Here is a 16,992-nt window from a genome sequence, read left to right on the forward strand (position 1 = left end):
GAGAGAATAAATGAAGTAAAAGGACGTGCTCCCTGTCCACAAGGAATTTTCAATCTAATGGGTATCCCAGAGGGATGCACAGCCCAAGGACTTCAGAGTGTGATTGGGAAGGGCCTTTATGGGCCTAGCCAGCCTGCCTATAGGTATGTATATGTAATTTTCTCCATTATACAGTACTGGATAGTCTCTCTCAGAAAGGGACAATGTAAGGGGCAATGTTAACCATGTCCAAAGAAGGCGGCATAAGGACTTAGCCTGCTAAAGGACTTGCGTGAAGCTGTCTGACTTAGAAAAGCAAAAACAGCTTTCTTATTGCTAATACTTAAAACTAACTCCCCCTTCCAATGTCTTTTAATCCTTTCTCCCCCTCTCAACAAGATAATTGGATCAAATTTGTCTAAATCTGGTGAATTTCATCCAAGCAACATGCAGTAAGGATTCGGAGAATTCCTCCCCCAACTATTTTATTGGGTAGTAGGTCTCGTGTGTTGCATGCCAGTCTCTGACTGCAGGCCCAGAAAAGCTTTCTGCACTGATGCACTTTAGCATCCCTGCTGCTAAAGGGAGCAGCACACAAAACTGTAGCAGGAATGTAAATTGTATAGGGACCTGGACTGGTAGGATGTGTAAGCTCGTTGTGGTCAGGGAATGTGTCTATTATTACATTGTACTCTCCCAGGTGCTTAGTACAGTGCTCTGTACACAGTAAAAAGGCTCCATAAATACAAATGAATGAATGGCTGGAAACACATTGCTTGAAGCCTGCACTAACAAACTGGGGAATGCCTTTCAGATTACAGTGGAGCTACACTGCTTATTCTTCTTTCATCAATGTTTAGGAGCTAATGTTGAAGCAATAGGATTTAGAGCTAAAGTATTGCCCAGGTGAGTTGGCGATTCACTTAAGGTAAAGTGCTCAGGTTATTACTGGCCAGTCAGATAATGCTGTTGAAGATGCCCGCTGTTTCCTACTTCAGTACTTTTTGGAATATTTCTAGGATCTTCCAGGCTTTCATGTCATTAAGAATGCACTATTCTAAATTAGCAACTTAAAATTAGCATCTTCAAAGTCTTACTTTGGGATTGGGATTTGGGATTGATTATATCCATTATCAAAACCCAGAGTATTTAGTTTAATAAGGATGGATTACTGTGAAGAAATGCTATCCATTGTCTGTTTGGAAAGGTGGAATTTTAAGAGATGTGAATCATAAAATAGTATCTACAAACAACTTACCCATTTTTAACCCCATAACAGAATTCTTTGGGAGGTGAATCTGGTCGGTGACTAATGGGTCAAATCTTGGGTGAATAGGAGTCACATATTTCAGCACATTCACAAGGTAAGAGCCGATGTGTAATGATAATATAGACTGTCTACAGATCCCCTGGCATTACAAAATACACTCAGAGATCTCTCTCCATCCCCAAACCCCTTCACTCCCTTTTGGAGTATTTTGTTTATGAATGCTTGGAAAATGAGGGAGAAAAGATTACTCTCAGTGGATCATTTACAATGATTTGGCCTCTGGGATTTAGATGTGGAAAGTTGGCTTGATATTGGTTTAACACTGACCTACTAAAATGTGATTATTTAAACTTAATTTTTATTCAAATTGTTTATTTGCTATCTGAATTTCTATTATGACTAAGCTTTCCCATAAACCTGCTATGCCTACTCCTGTTTGGTAGTGAGGATTTGGGATTTGATTTAATTTCCATATCTGTGTGACACCCCCAACCTTGTCAAAGTCAGTCACTAAGATAATCAGAAACATGAAAATTGATTTTAAAAGTATGTGCCTGATGAGGCACAGGGCCATAATTATCCCTCTACACCAATAAAGTAAATCAGTCTTATTTATTGAATGCTTATTATGTACAGAGCATGATACCCTAAGCACTTGGGAGAGCAAAATACAACAGAATTAGCAGACATGTTCCCTGCCCACAATGAGTTTACAGTCTAGATGGGGAGACAGACATTAATAAGAGAAATCATAAAAGCCTAAATACAATACTCCATGTTTGGCATCCTGAAGATTCCCTCAAGATGTTTGGCTCAGTCAAGAGAGAGCCAATGTTTAACAACCAAGCATAAAACTACTTGTCCTCACAGTCACTGTCAGTCATAAATGCTATAGTGGACAGAATCCTGGAGCTGGAATGTTCTTTTAAACGGTTATCCAATCCCACCCTTCTGTCTCCTAGCCAAGTCAACTGTATCCGCATTTTTTTTTTAAGGACTTCCAGGGTCCCCCTCCATCACCCTTATGTGAAGCTGTTTCCCATCAGATTCAGAGGCTAGGTGATCTTCTTAATAGCTGTCTGTATCTTGAGCTCATTTTCTCTTGTTTATTCTGCATTTGAAATGGAGAAACAGTTATACTTCTCCTTAGACAAACCTTTCAAATACTTGAATAATAATTATGGTATTTTGTAAGCACTTGTCAGGTTCCAGAGCATTAGGGGTGGAGACAAGGTAAATCAGCTAGGACCGACTTTCTGCAAAACACAGGGCTCATAAACTAAGAGCAGGTATTTTAATCCCCATTTTACAGATAAGGAATCTGAGACCCTCAGGGATCACAGCCATTGATAGCTGTGTTTAGAATCCAGGTCTCCTACTTACCACTGCCATGCTCTTTCCACTAGGCCCACTTCCCTGACAATGAGATTGTTGTCAACTCTAGACAAGACAACCTTTATATTTCTTTAATTTTTGAGACTCTTCTGGGAAACTCCCATTTCTCCATTAACTTTTAAAAATGTCATGGCCCAAACTGGGTGTGAAACAAGGCCCTGACCAACAAATTATTCCAAGACTTAAGGGGGTCAGTAGCCTGTCAGTTTTTTAAATAATAGCACTAGATTGCAGACTCGCTTAACCTGTGATCACAAATGATTCTGTTCCTAAATCTAGGTGTGGGCTAAATCATTCTTTCGCATCACTGCACTGTGCTAAAGGTTAGTAGGCTCATCCACTGTAGTGTCATCTACATCCTTCAAGGTCATGGGACTACTGACCCTTGTGGGCCACTACTTGATCCCATCTATCACCCTCAAGCATTTGTGGAAGAGAAGGTCATGTAGAACTGAAGCCTAGATAAATTGTATCTATTTATGCCTCACTGTTCACGTGGTCTGTCATTATCAGAGAGGGAAATGATATTTTCTGGATGACTGGTTATTCACAAACCTATGCAGGATATGCTGGGAATCGCCTATGCTCTTTTAGGAGATTACAAACCAATTGATCGATGATTTATTCTAGCTTGATCCCCAGTAGTGAAGTCTAACTGCTGGGTCTTTAAAGTCTGAGCTGTTTTATTTCCCCCTTTTAAAAAAAGAAATATATGTGTCTCTCAAGGAGATTAGTGAAAGATTTTTCTTGTCCTCCTGGTAGTCTGAGGAACAAGCAGTGGCTCTAAACTCTCACCTGCCAGTTTAACTCCACTAAAATAAGCAGGTAAAAGGACTGCCCTGTGGTGAACGCCTGGGCATGCCCACGTCTCTTTGTGGAGCAGGTTGAGTGTAACTATGAAGTGCTCCACACCAGCCTGTCAGAGCATTTGGGGGTACAGAAATGCTTAGCTGGGCTCCCAGAATGTTCCTGATATGCTGCAACAAGAGGTGAGGACAAGTTAAGCTAGTAGATGTTGCTATAAAGTTGAGTAAAACAGTCTACTGAAATATGCATAAGAATAGTACACCAAATGTTTCATTTGAACATATTTCTAAACGTACTGGAGATAGACATCAGGCTATATTACCATTTTAAATAATTTTATTTCTACATGTTAGCTTACTTTTCCACTTGTACAAAAATACTTACATAATGAAAATATCAATATTAAAAAAGGTTAAACCTGGAATCTGACAACCCATTTAAGCATTAAAAGCTTTAACATTAAATTCCTGAAATCGAGAGATTTGCTTACCTCAAAGCTTGATGATACCTACACTATCTTATTTCTGAGTCTCTAGCCAGCGATTGATGGCCATTTTCAGAGTCCTATTGGGTGTGAGTATTAGTGATGGAAGAACAAGATTGGTCATGGGACTTGTACGTTTCTTTTTGCTGAACCAGTTTTCCATTGCTTCTTTTTCATAGGAATAGCCATCTAGAACAGATCATTAGATAGGTTTAAAAAGTCATATGGAAAAGACATCACAATGCCTAACAGGAATGTGGTGCACAAAACTGATTGTGAGTTGCCTGGTGCTTTCGTGCTTGGCCCCTGGTTCACTTTGAAGTGGTTCACTTCTATGCTTCTGAATTTGAAGCATAACCAGTCTGTATACCACTGAGGAAAAACCAAAGGCTGGAGGCCTTTGATTAAACTGTTAGCAGTAGTCAAATGATGGTATTTATTGAACATTTACTGTATGCAAAGAAGTATACTAAGCACTTAAGAGTACAATACAATAGAGTTGGCAGATATGCTCCCTGTCCACAAGGGCTGACTCTCTATGGCAATACTGTCTAGTGCTGTGGGATGAATATCAAGTGCTTAAAGGTACAAGTGCAAGGGTGATGCAGAAGAGAGGGAGTAAAGGAAATGAGCGCTTAGTCATGGAGGTTTAGAAGGCCTCACGGAGGAAGTGTGGTTTTAATAAGGCTTTGAAGGTAGGTAGGGAGTTCCATGTTAGAGGAGCAAAGTGATTGTACTGGGTTGTAGGAGGAAATCAGTGAGGTAAGTTAAGGGAAAAGGTGATTGAGTGCTTTAAAGCCATTGGTAAGGAGTTGCTGTTTCATGTGAAGGTGAATTGGACAGCCATTGGAGATTCTTGAGGTATGGGGAAACATGGACTGAAATGAGGTTTTAGAAAAATGACCTGAGCAGCAAAGTGTGCACCAGAGTGGGGGGAGGCAGGAGTCACTGCACTGTCCCTTTACATGTTGTGTGAATCTCTCCTTGCATTAAGGGACACCATGGCAAAGCAGATAAACTTAACTGCAAGAAGTGGTGGTGAGAGTGCAGGCCAGTATTAAGATTAAAGTGATTGTGTGTTTCAAGCTAATTCTTTTTCTTTAGGGGTGGCCCAAATAATCCAATGCAATAATAGAGCACATCTGCAGAATTAATGGTGAGCTGGGGTGCTCATGACCTTGAACAAGGGGCCAACAGGGAGTCGCACCACCGGTAAGGAGCTCACAGTTGAATCATTGCATCAAAATATTTAGTCAACAATATTTTAACCCTGATTATTAACTTTCTGAAGCTTTTCTTTGCCATCCAATGGAGTAAATTAAGTCACAGAATGACTCAATATGGCAGTAAGATTTACAAAATGATAAAAACCTCACAAATATATTTTAATCAAAACCAAGCTAATCTGTCACCTTTCTGCCAGCATTCTGGAAAAAAAAATTTAAATAAAAATCACATTTCCATGGTATTAACAAGATTAAAATAAAACAAAGTACTTCTGTGGAAGAATGAACATTATTTTCCATAGGTGAGCAAACTTGTCCCTCTGAGCATTTGATAAGTGAAGGAAGCAGGGATTCTGAGCAGATCTATTCCATCACTAATTACATTTCAATACAGGTTTGAAAATTGTTTTGCCAAAGTTCATCACAAAACTGTCAGAGGAATCATCAGAGCTGCTAGGCAAGGTCCCCCGTGCCCAGAGCCTTTCATGTATAAATAAAAAGCAGTGAAACACTGACGTGACTAGCTAGTAAATTGCAATCGACAATCTGCATTATAACCACACTGCTCACTCAGTTCCTTTAAAAATTCATGTATGCACTGACAGTTTACTGCAAAGGCAGTTGGTTAGCTATGTTTAAGTCTAACAAATTTTCCCCAAAAGTAAATACTGATGGTAAAGCATCTTAGAGGAACTACATTATACAGAGTGACTCTAAGCATTTACAGCTAATTTCGTTTCTTGCCCTCACATCCTACATTTAAAATTCAGCTAAAAATGAGTCAGAATATTTCTGTTTAGGAAAACAATATTAATTGCACAATAAAAAACACTTCTCTGGCAATCAACTCTGCTTCAGCCTAAGCCCAGGCAAGTTGGAAAAATGCGGGGTTCAAGTTCTGTAGTATTAGACTCTAAGGTAAGACCTTGTGCCACAGAGATATTACATTTATTCAATTTCCAGGATTAAGAGGATATCATCATGTAGTTCCTGAGGAAAGTTTAGTAATTCAGCCATAGTGACAGGCATTTGCTGAGCCTGATTCTCCAGTTCTATACAGGGCATGATGTTGCATGTGGCAAAGATTTCATAAGCATAAGGTCACGTAGGTGCATGGAGCTGAGCTTATGCCTCATTTACTCATTTAAAATGCTCAAAAATAATTTGTAAAAGATCCTATAAGATTGAAAAATAAAATTTATGGATAATACTAGCTAAGGTCCTACAGAACCTGAAAATTCTCTCAAAGTGTCCAATCTTACAGTGATAAGAGTATGACTTTAAAGACCCCTTTAAAAAAAACAAAACACTTTGAGATAATTATTGCAAACTTAACCTTGCCTATCATACTTCAAACAACTGCCATAAAAGCTCCTTGTGGGAAGGGAACATACATATCTAACAGCTTTATTGTATTCTACTCTGCCCACTGTAAGCACTCCTATGCCTCTGATTAATCAATCAACTGATAAAATTTTGGCCTCTCCCAAACGGGAAAAAAACTAAAAAAGAGCAGCTATTTTTATTGTAGATGACTCATAAAATTGTAAATTCCTTAAATTGTTTTTCCTACATTATTTCTAAGTACTATGCAGTTTTGGCACTAAATGTTTCACAATGCTAAAACCATGTGTTAAAATATCTGAACCCTAAAATCTCACCTTTGTTTGCAGAGTCACCATGTTAATCAGCTAGCATTCAGTTACTGGTAATCATGGTAAGCATGACTATCTTATAAAAAAGCATTTCCCATAAATCAGTGCATTTGAATGTCCTTCACATTTAATATATGTTTTAATATAGATAAATACACATTAGTTATCATACGTACCTGCTGCAATGACAGGATCTTTCATAAGTTCCCTAGTTATAGGACACAGGAATTCATCTGGAATGCCAGAAGAAAGGGAATCCATTTTTATATTCAGTTCTTCTATTTTCCTCAGAATTTTACTCCGAAGACCTAGAGATTCTGAAGAGAAATGTGTCACATTTGTTCTATCTGTATAGATTTCCACTAATATGTACAGAAATCTTTTTAGAGTTTTATTAGACACAAAGGAAGGGTACAAGTCAAAACCATACTTTCCTCTGTTCTTTTCTAGGATCATTCAATAGCAGAACCTGGAAGTCTGTGAAATTTTAGCTTTAAGGAAATAAGGACAGCAAAAACCTGAAGAGCTCTAGAAATATTCCAGATTGCTCTAGATAACTGCTTTAGAACCTGAGGCTGTTCACTCAGATCATTCGCAGAACTTAATTTCTCAACAAACCCAATCACTTCTTTGCAAAGATTTTTTAAAAGGTAACTATTTTGAGACCACCTCATCTTGCCCAAGTTCTAATTGCTATAAGAGTGGCAAAAATGCCAACAGGCTTAGGTGTATAATGTATCCACTTTGAAGATTTAAACCATAAGAATTAGCTCTTTGCTAGGTAACAACTAACTGACAATAGTTTGCTTGCAGAGTTCTACTTCAGATCAAATGTATTTTAGGGAATTTAGTCCATTAACAAATGCCCATAGTAAAGAAATTTAAATCAAAGCTGGATAAATACAATGCTGAAAGTATAAGGAAAATAAAAATTATCTCCTTTGAATCACAGCCACAAGTCAAGAAATTACTCAGGTCAGAGCCATTTGCTTTTTCCTCTGAAGTTTATAAACACTAAATTATTAGATGAACTGACTGTGGATTTTTGGCATAATTTCAAAGTGCATCAATATGGCAACTGAGAGCAGTAGAGTCTTTTTTAAAGTAGCCCATTTATATTTTAGAGCCAAGAAGTAGGGGCTTTAAGGAGCTCCCCTAGTCGGTTCCAAGCAGCTCCCTGGATCTTAGCTAGTTAGCGACCCAGTGAAGCCCCCCACCATATTCAGGATTTCTCACGGATAACAGTTTTCGTAGTATCAAACACTTGTGCCTATGGACATACCAGTCCACTCCCTTTTTTGTCTCACTTCAAAGGCTGAAATAAAATGGTCATTTAAATTTGAATAAACTAATTGGGCTGGCACTGCTTTTTATAGAAAGGTTAATTCACTTCAAATATGCAGAATCAATTTTTTTAAAAATCTATATGTCCCTTACACTTGACAAATTGGATTTTTTTCAGAGTTCTTTGTTGGCACTTGTAATTAGTTCTTGAGGTGTCATTACTAATCTTATTACTTAAGCAACAAGTGCTTATGTTTAATTTTCCATTGCACATAATAATACATGACTCAATTCTCCTGGGGGCTTTTAAATGGTCATACAACCCATACCTAGCATTAACCCCATTCTAAGTCTTCTCTGATATTTTATAAAATATATATCTAAAATAGATGTTTAAAATCATTTTTGTCCTTTGAGGGACAAATGATTTTTTGCCCTTGTGGTTACTATCATTTCAAAAGCAATACAACAATGTAGAAACTTTTAAACCAGAATAAAGATTCACTTGCAGAGTTGTGTTAACCAGTAGAAAGTAAACCCACTTCATCTATCTCCAGGCCGTTACTTTTTTCATTCTTTGACCAAATTTTGGTCAACCAGGGATGCAATTTTCATGAGACTTTCATGTGGATCCTTGGGTTGCTGGAACCTCTGAAAGCTTTGGTTTCAAATTAATGCATCACACCTTTTATCTCTAATTCTCCTGAATCTATGTTCAATACTAAAAAATTGTCACTTTTTAAAAAATAAGTATCACAAAGCCAAGATTTTATAACACCAAACAGATGTGGTGAGAAAAAAAATCAATTAAACTGATTACTGACCAAGGGTATTGGAGTGCTGTGTCCAAAGCACTGTACTAAGTGCTTGGGAGAGTACAATATAACAAAGTTGGTAGACAGGCTCCCTGTCCACAGTGAGCTAGAGGGCGAGACAGATATTAATATAAATTAAAGATAGGTAAATAAGTACTGTGAGGCCTTGAGTAGGGATAACTATCAAGTGCTTAAAGGGTACAGATCCAAGTGCCATAGATTACCTATTCCTAGTGCTCTAGTTAACCAAAGAAAACATATGTACACAGGGCATGACCACTAAAATATCCTTATTTTACGAGTAGTGATAAATACTATGTTGACTTTTCTTTAGTGAAGACTGCCTATACTTCAATCATTATTTATAACTTACCAATTTTTAAATCATTTGTTAGACTTTCTTTTGTAAGACTCAACAATTCTTTCCCATCAATGTTGTTCATCTTGAAAACTCCAACAAGATCTTTCAAACCTTGTGCACAAAGCCACACTGAAACTTCTTCCTCTGACCAGTTTTCAATAAATTGCTGAGGTTCTTCTTCAAGTTTACGTCCTTTGAAATCAAACAAAAAAAAATTTGTGAAGTTAAGCTTTCAAACAATCCTCCTTAGGTAACTAGTACATTCAGAATCTGAAAATTAAGTACATTTCTGTTCATTTTTCCCAGTTTCTCATTTGACTGTAATTTCACAGGACTTGATGTTAATACTCTGTTGCATTGTGCTCTGCCCACAGTAAGCACTTAATAAATACTATCGATTTGATGATCAGCAGCACTGGTCAAATCAGACTAGCTGACTGGAATAACGTATATAAATTGCCTAAAGTAGATTGTGTCTTTCAATCTTTCAGTATAACTATATTCAGTCCAAATGGATTTTTTGTTTTTAAATTAGGAATTTCAAAGTTCTGCCTAAGAATATCAAACAGTTTTGAGGAACGTGCTGTTAATCCCAGCCATTCAGAAGGTAGTCTTTTCATTACAACAACATGAGAATAATGATATATTGGGAAAGCAATTTTTTCAGCTTGTTTACCGTGTTTCTGGGCCTAACTAAGGAGGGACTAGATGATGTTCTTACTAACCTTGACAATGCACTTTCTGCTCAAATTGCCAGATGTTCACTGTTTTGTCCATTGACCCAGTAGCAAGTAAAAGGATATTGGGTGCAAATGCACAAGTTGTAACATACCTAGGAAAGAAAAGCATCAGTAGAACTTAACATTATAAACAATATGCTGAAGTTCTTTTTTGAATATTGAGTGCATATTAAGTTCACCTGGTATGCTGAGTCAAAGTGTGAAGTATACTCCCAGTGTTCTAAGAAAAAAAAGTGGAGAGGCATAATAAATTTAGTTCAGTTAAACATTTCCTACCTTCAAAATATGCATTTCAGAATACTGCATGGGTCTTTTGGTACTAATTTTCCACACATAAATGATAACACTTTTCCTTAAATGTATATATTTCGAAGACAAAGCTTCTTAAATTATCTAGAAAATTCTTGCTGATGTGCATTTTTAGGACCTAGTTATTCAGATAATTTGTCATAAATTCTCTTGGAAGAATTGGATTAGACAAATCACCAAAATAAACTAAAATCAAATAAATTAAAAATGTAAACCTGTAAGAGACAATAGGAATAAAAAAATCAATCCAGCTAATGAGTCTGTTAGTGTTTAAAAAAAAATCCTACAGTATGAGGCAGAAATTCTTAGTTCACTGTTTTTCTCCCAGAAATCTTATTTGAGTTGCTTCATTTTTCATCATTTATAATCCAGTAATGCTTAATTTAGGGACTATGAGCCCCACATTGGCTTTTTTCAGCCACGTACAGGGTCAGGTGAATTTCACTGTCAGGGGTGTTTTCCTCAAACATGGAGACCTATATATATATATACACACACACATATATATGGATATATATTATGCTTAATTAAAATAAATATGTTGACTTATTACTGCTACACTATTAATAAAGAAATATTATACAAATGTCATACCAGAAACATTTTTTTCCCCAAGAGAATAGGATTAAAAATATCCCCATGGTCCCTAATTAGAATTTGGGATGTATGGAGTCACTAGCAGTTATTATTCAAAACACAAACAAACCCCATAGCTGTCAGTTAATCTGTGGCATTTTAAATCTTTCTAAGTACCTACTTATTTCCTAGGAACCCATTACCTTATCCTGGTTGCTTCCTAGGCTTTAGTTGGAGACTTCAAGTTTACTATATTTCCTATGCAAGTGAACTTTCTGGAATTCTAACAAATATAAACACATTCTTTGCTTTGGTACTTATTTCTGTAGTCATTTATGATCAAAATTCTCACTTAAATATGGGCCCTGAGTTAACATTTGAGTATTTAAGACTTTAAAAGTGATCAAAATGAAAAAAAAATTGTTAGAATGATTAAAGAATAAACCTATTAATAATTGTGGTATTTGTTAAGGGCTTACTATGTGCAAAGCACTGGACTGAGTGCTAAGGTAGATACAAAATAATCACATCAGGCACACTTCCGGTTCTACACAGGACTCGGGGTCACAGAGAGGCAAGTGGTAAATTTAGGAGGGAGCAGGGAAAAGCAAAAGATGAAACAAACCAATTGATTCTACTAGTTTTTAACAGTTTTGGTAAATAGGTATGACAGAGAAGGTTGAAAGTACTCTCGGAACCAAGCCCAAATTTCTCTGTGCCGGTGATTACATGGATCTTCACTGAAGAAAGGGAGCTTTTTGGCTGGGACCCCAGGTAGATATCAAACGTGCCATACCCCCAACCAAATTATACATGGTTTATCTCCTAGATCCAAAGATAATGGAGAGCCGGCTGTATGCAAAAATGGTACTAGTCCATTATTAAAGTCTAAGTTAGCTCTGTAAAATAAACAATAAAACAAAGTCTATACCATTACAGATATCACACTTCCATTAGAAAACCAAATGCTTTGGACTACATTTTTTTTCTTCAAAATTATTTTGATGTGCATACTATATATTTTAACATTTGAATTAAAGATGCCTTAATTATTTGTTAGTGTACTGTAATCATTTCTCATTTGCATTTTCTCTAGTCTGTAAGCTTGATGTGGATAGGGAACGGGTCTAACGACTCTTAAGTTGTACTCTCCTAATGCTTAGTACAGTGTTCCGCACACAGTAAGCACTCAAATACTGTTGATTGATTTTTCTCAAGTCAAATTTGGGAATTCTAATCACCTGTTCCCCCTTTAACAGCATGAACAAACTGTCTTTTGAAGGTACAGTCTGAGATGCATGCATGCTTTTCCAGAGGAAAAAGGAAAATGACTCAACAAAGATGCACTTTTCACACTCAAGCACTTCCCAGACTGTTTAGATTTCAAGGAAACTACTTTTAAAGTTCAGTTTTCATATTCTGTTTCTTTCAAAAAGTCATCCCCACCAAATACTTACAGCTTCATATACTATAACAGACTTGTCCACAGACCTATTAAAAAAGATAATGAAATCATGTTTTTACAAATTGAAAAATACCATTTAGGATTAATATAAGTATTTTAAAGTGTCATCATCTCAATAAGAAAAACAACATCAAGAACTCTGACTTGTATATTGTTTTCAACTGCAATGATATAAAGAAAAATTTAAACACATCAATATATATCAGGAATCATTTCCTTTTCTTGTCCAACTTGTTCATTCATAACCCACCCCTTCCATATAAAACTGAATACTGTAATTAGCTTTTCCATTTTATAGGGTATTAGGTTAACTAATCAATCATAATTATTGAGCACCTACTATGGGCAGAGCACTGTATAACTGCTGGGAAAGTACAATACAGCTGGGTTGGTAGACACATTCCCTGCCCAGAACAAGCTCACAGTATAGAGGGGAAGACTGACATTAATACGAATAAATTATGGATATGTATGTAAATGCTGTGGAACTGAGGAAGAGGTGAAGAAAGGGAGCAAATCAAAGAGACAGCATAAGGCAGTGGGAAATGAAGGCTTAAAAAGACCTCTGGGGGGAGGTGTGCCTTAAATAAGGCTTTGAAGGCGGGGAGTGTCAAAAATATGGAATGTTTCATGAATTTGCATATCATTACTTATATCAGGCACTTGAAATCCAGAAATAAAATGTAAAGAAGCATTAGAAAGATAAACCACTATTATTATTAAAGCTGTTATGAAACTCTGCTCTGAGAAGCAGGAGACTTGGGTTCTAGTTCTGGTTCTGCCTGCTGAGGTTATGCCATCAGTAGTGAAACAGCATGACTTAGTGGAAAGATCACGGGCCTGGGAATCAGAGAACCTGGATTCTAATCCCAGTGCTGCCACTTGCCTGTGCTGTGCCTCAGTTTCTCCATCTGTAAAATGTGGATTCAATACCTCCTGTTCTTCCTACTTAGACTTTGAGCCTCTTGTACCTACCCCAGCATTTAGTACAGTGCTTGGCACAGAAAATGCTTAACAGATACCATTATTTGTAGTGGTGGCTTCTAACCTAAGAACGACTTAGGGTGTTCCACAAAGTGGAGAGGCCCAGCAGAAAAACATCTGACAAAAGTGAGTGCCCATGTCCACAACGGCTACCAAGGGAGGGCCTGGTGGTTTATGGCACCAGCACTGCTGCACAAATGATTCCTGCATATAAGTACCTTTGCAAAGTGCTGCATCCCTGATTAGCCGAGGACCCTTCGAAAGCAAATAAGAGAGGAATTTCTTGGTGCTTAGAATGGTAAAACACTAGAGAACGATGACCCTTTTCTAGCATAATAAGGTAGACTTTGAAATCTTCTTGCCTAGATAATTTAGTAATTCTCCTGCCTGAAGACAGGGGAGCTGGGCCAGAGGATCCTCATGATCCCTTCCAGTTCTGTGGTTCTATCTCTCAGTCTACACTTGCAGATGCCCTGAGGTTCAGGAAACCTGGTTTAAGAAACACTGCTTATACCTCTTGTTTGCCTTGGAGTGGTATCTCAGAAAGCAACTTCCATTAGCATTACATATGCTCAAGAGGTATTGAACAAAATTCTCCTTGTACCTACTTACTTTTTGAGAGCAAGTTAGGTACTTCAGGAGGATCATTACCATTTTCATTCTATTAAAGGACTACTTAGAGCCCTGGAGCATGTGCAGAAATATACCAAATGGTCTCCTGAAAGAGCTCATGTTTCTCTCTAAAGTACCTAACTGATTACCTTCTGGGAGCAAATTTGGGCACTGCATAGGACCACTACTTGTTAGTAAGTTTTTTTGTTTGTTTTGGTATACGATACATTTTATTTCACAATCAATCACTGTTTTGGCTTTAAGATTACTCCTAATGAGCCAGATCAGAATCCAAACTGCTTAATTAAATGGGCCTTAATCTCCCCCAAAAATATATAAGCATTAAGAAAAGCCAATAAAACAACTTACCCAGAGACCAACATTCGTCCATCATAAGAAAAAGCGCAGGAGAGTACCGGAGCTGTGTGTCCACTCAGCGTGCATTTATATTTTAATTCAAAACCTAGAAGAAATCATGGTGATTAAAACTTTAAAATGTAATATATCCATTATATGAATGCTAAAAATTTTAACATTGGGTGTTTTTGAATAGAGTTAATAATCCTACTCTTTGACGACCAAGAATATCAATTTGCACAATTTAAACCAGAGGTTAGTGCTTTCAATCGGTCAAAAAATAACTACCTGAAGAACTGAAAGCACATGGCTATCACAGCCTTCAACTCTCTCAAATAATAATTCATGAAGGTTTTGAAAACTAATAAGCTAGACAAAGACCAGTTAGACCCACTTCTCACAATCATATTACCTGTTAGAAAAGCATTTAGTTACATACCTAAGAAATCGGTGAATGAAATAACCCAAAGCTTAGTCTGGCAATCCTGGCCACATGATGCCATCCGGAAAAAGTTGGGGCCTTGATCTCCATCTGATAAAAAATTAGATAATTTTAAATTGATTGAAAAGAGACCTGATAGTAAATCTACTCCCTACAGGTATTTTTCACCTCAATTGGAATAACTGACATAGCAGTCACCTTTGCAGTGGGGATGAATCAGTTCCAAGAAAGGGAGCCCTACACAGGCCCATGCACCTCAGGCAGTTGAGGAAAATCAAGTGAGCTATTCCTTACGACTCTGGGTCAGAAATCTTCAGGTTGGGCGAGGGAGGGCCCAGTTCCTCAGCAAGCACAATGGCAGATGTCCCAATAGTTCCTAAGGATAATCTTGCACTCATGACACCTCAAACATGCACATAATTTTTTCAACCCAGTGAGGCAGAAACTCACTGGTTCAGTTGGTATGATAATGACCATAGGATCTCCTATCAGGAAACCATCAGGCCAAACCAAAAGAACTAATGCTGGAAAATGTACAGGCCCTTTGTCCCTGATGGGGCTTAGGGTTGGGAGGGTGAATGAGAATGATGGGTCATATCAGGCCAACTTCGCTTTGCATCGGCGCCCCCAGACTCTCCTCCTTCCCGCACCTTCCCCTGGGGGTCTGATCTACCCAGGAAAGTCCCACCTATGAGAGACTGTGTCTGATCTGATTATACTGTCTCTCTCCCAATGCTTAGCCTATAGGAAGTGCTTAATAAATACCACAGTTAGTATAAAAATGGGGCTAGCTCTCAAACTTCCCCCTTCAAGCCAGAGGGAAGAGACAAAGGACTGCCTGAACACATAAGCCCCTCCTCTCTGTGTCCACCGCCAACAAGCCCCAGGAGACCACAAGTGGCACCCACCTCCAGTGCTAGTGCCTTGCACGGTGTGAACTGTCAGGGATGCCAACTACCCCTGCACCCTGTGATGAAATGTCTTGCTTCCAAGACATTTAACTGCTTTTCCCCAGGTGTGAGCAGGGGCTTGGCTGCCAGTGGGTAGCCACTTCACCAATAATAATAATAATAATGTTGGTATTTGTTAAGCGCTTACTATGTGCCGAGCACTGTTCTAAGCGCTGGGGTAGACACAAGGGAATCAGGTTGTCCCACGTGGGGCTCACAGTGTTAATCCCCATTTTACAGATGAGGTAACTGAGGCACCGAGAAGTTAAGTGACTTGCCCAAAGTCACACAGCGGACAAATGGCCGAGCCGGCTAAGGAGCCCAGACATGATTCTGGTTCACAAAGGGTCCTGAACCAACAGAGGACGCCAAGCCCATTCGAGCTGGAGAAAGCACACATCAGTCTCATGCCCGTACATGCCGGGTAACACCCGGCACATGGGAAGAGCCTAGCGGCATCAGGCTATATTATTCCCAGGTAGCAGCTGTTACCTGGCATGATGGAGCATGCCTGGAAGACGAAAAGGCCCAGATCTGAGCATGTACTTTCTGGATCCCAGTCCCCTTACGTCTAACAGTCAGCGGTGGGGGCCATCCCAAACTAGTGTTTCTGTGCATGCTTCAGACCCCTAGATCAAGCCATTTATACAAGCACCCTTCTTCCAAAAGAATACAGGGGACCTCGGACAAACATGATGTTGAGCATCTTTTCAGCTCACCCTCAGCCAAGGTGTATTTCAGTCACCAAAGGCAAAGGAGTAACCTACACTTCAAACCCAATTCCTAAAACTAGGAAACTAACACTTCGTGGATTAAGCAACCAGATGGAACTTGTGTCAGAAGAATAAGCAGGCTTATTTTAGATTCATATTTTGGCAATTCTGTTACAATAACTGTTCAGCTATAAATTTTATATCTTCCTTAGGAAAGCCAAACTGAGCAGAGCTACAGAAAACAAGATCTTGTTCCTAAAACTGGGCCTCAGAATAGATACAGATCCTGCCAAACATCAATTTATTTGGAGGCTGCCTTAATGCCCACAAAACCAGTAGTAATGTGTGCTCATATAGTACCGAATTTTTGTTTTTATAATGATAAGGGATCATTGCAAATAAAAGCAAAAAATTATGGTGAACTAAAATACATACTAGTTTTTACATTTTTCACTAACTTTTCCTGCACCATTTAGAACCGTATATAGAAAGGACCTTAGAAGAGTATATATCAGGAATTAGCCCCCCACATATTAAACCCATGCCCATTGTACTATGCTTTTGGAAG

The 16,992-nt window shown here is 38.2% G+C and overlaps 1 protein-coding gene and 1 long non-coding RNA gene across 6 annotated transcripts in view; one reads left to right on the forward strand and one right to left on the reverse strand.

Moving 5' to 3' along the window:
• Positions 1-3,769: 3,769 nt before the first annotated feature.
• Positions 3,770-16,992, reverse strand: part of WDSUB1 (WD repeat, sterile alpha motif and U-box domain containing 1) — a 32,135-nt gene continuing 18,912 nt past the window's right edge. For 3 of the 5 annotated variants that reach the window (XM_029072373.2, XM_029072372.2, XM_029072369.1), the window contains 8 exons: positions 14,759-14,851; positions 14,332-14,425; positions 12,359-12,392; positions 10,196-10,236; positions 10,002-10,108; positions 9,289-9,468; positions 6,993-7,133; positions 3,942-4,124 (listed from right to left, as the gene is read on the reverse strand). In XM_029072373.2, the coding sequence (XP_028928206.1) occupies positions 3,970-4,124; positions 6,993-7,133; positions 9,289-9,468; positions 10,002-10,108; positions 10,196-10,236; positions 12,359-12,392; positions 14,332-14,425; positions 14,759-14,822 (816 nt within the window). In that variant the 5' untranslated portion in view covers positions 14,823-14,851 and the 3' untranslated portion in view covers positions 3,942-3,969. Of the gene's footprint in view, positions 4,125-6,992; positions 7,134-9,288; positions 9,469-10,001; positions 10,109-10,195; positions 10,237-12,358; positions 12,393-14,331; positions 14,426-14,758; positions 14,852-16,992 lie in introns of all 5 variants that reach the window. The other 2 variants (XM_029072370.2, XM_029072371.2) reach the window with 2 other exon arrangements.
• LOC120638626 lies at positions 4,836-7,767 on the forward strand. The gene is made up of 3 exons (XR_005660378.1): positions 4,836-5,147; positions 6,835-6,878; positions 7,267-7,767. It is a non-coding gene; the product is annotated as an uncharacterized LOC120638626 (long non-coding RNA).

Source organism: Ornithorhynchus anatinus, chromosome 9 (genome assembly GCF_004115215.2).
Source record: "Ornithorhynchus anatinus isolate Pmale09 chromosome 9, mOrnAna1.pri.v4, whole genome shotgun sequence".
Lineage (NCBI taxonomy): Eukaryota > Metazoa > Chordata > Mammalia > Monotremata > Ornithorhynchidae > Ornithorhynchus > Ornithorhynchus anatinus.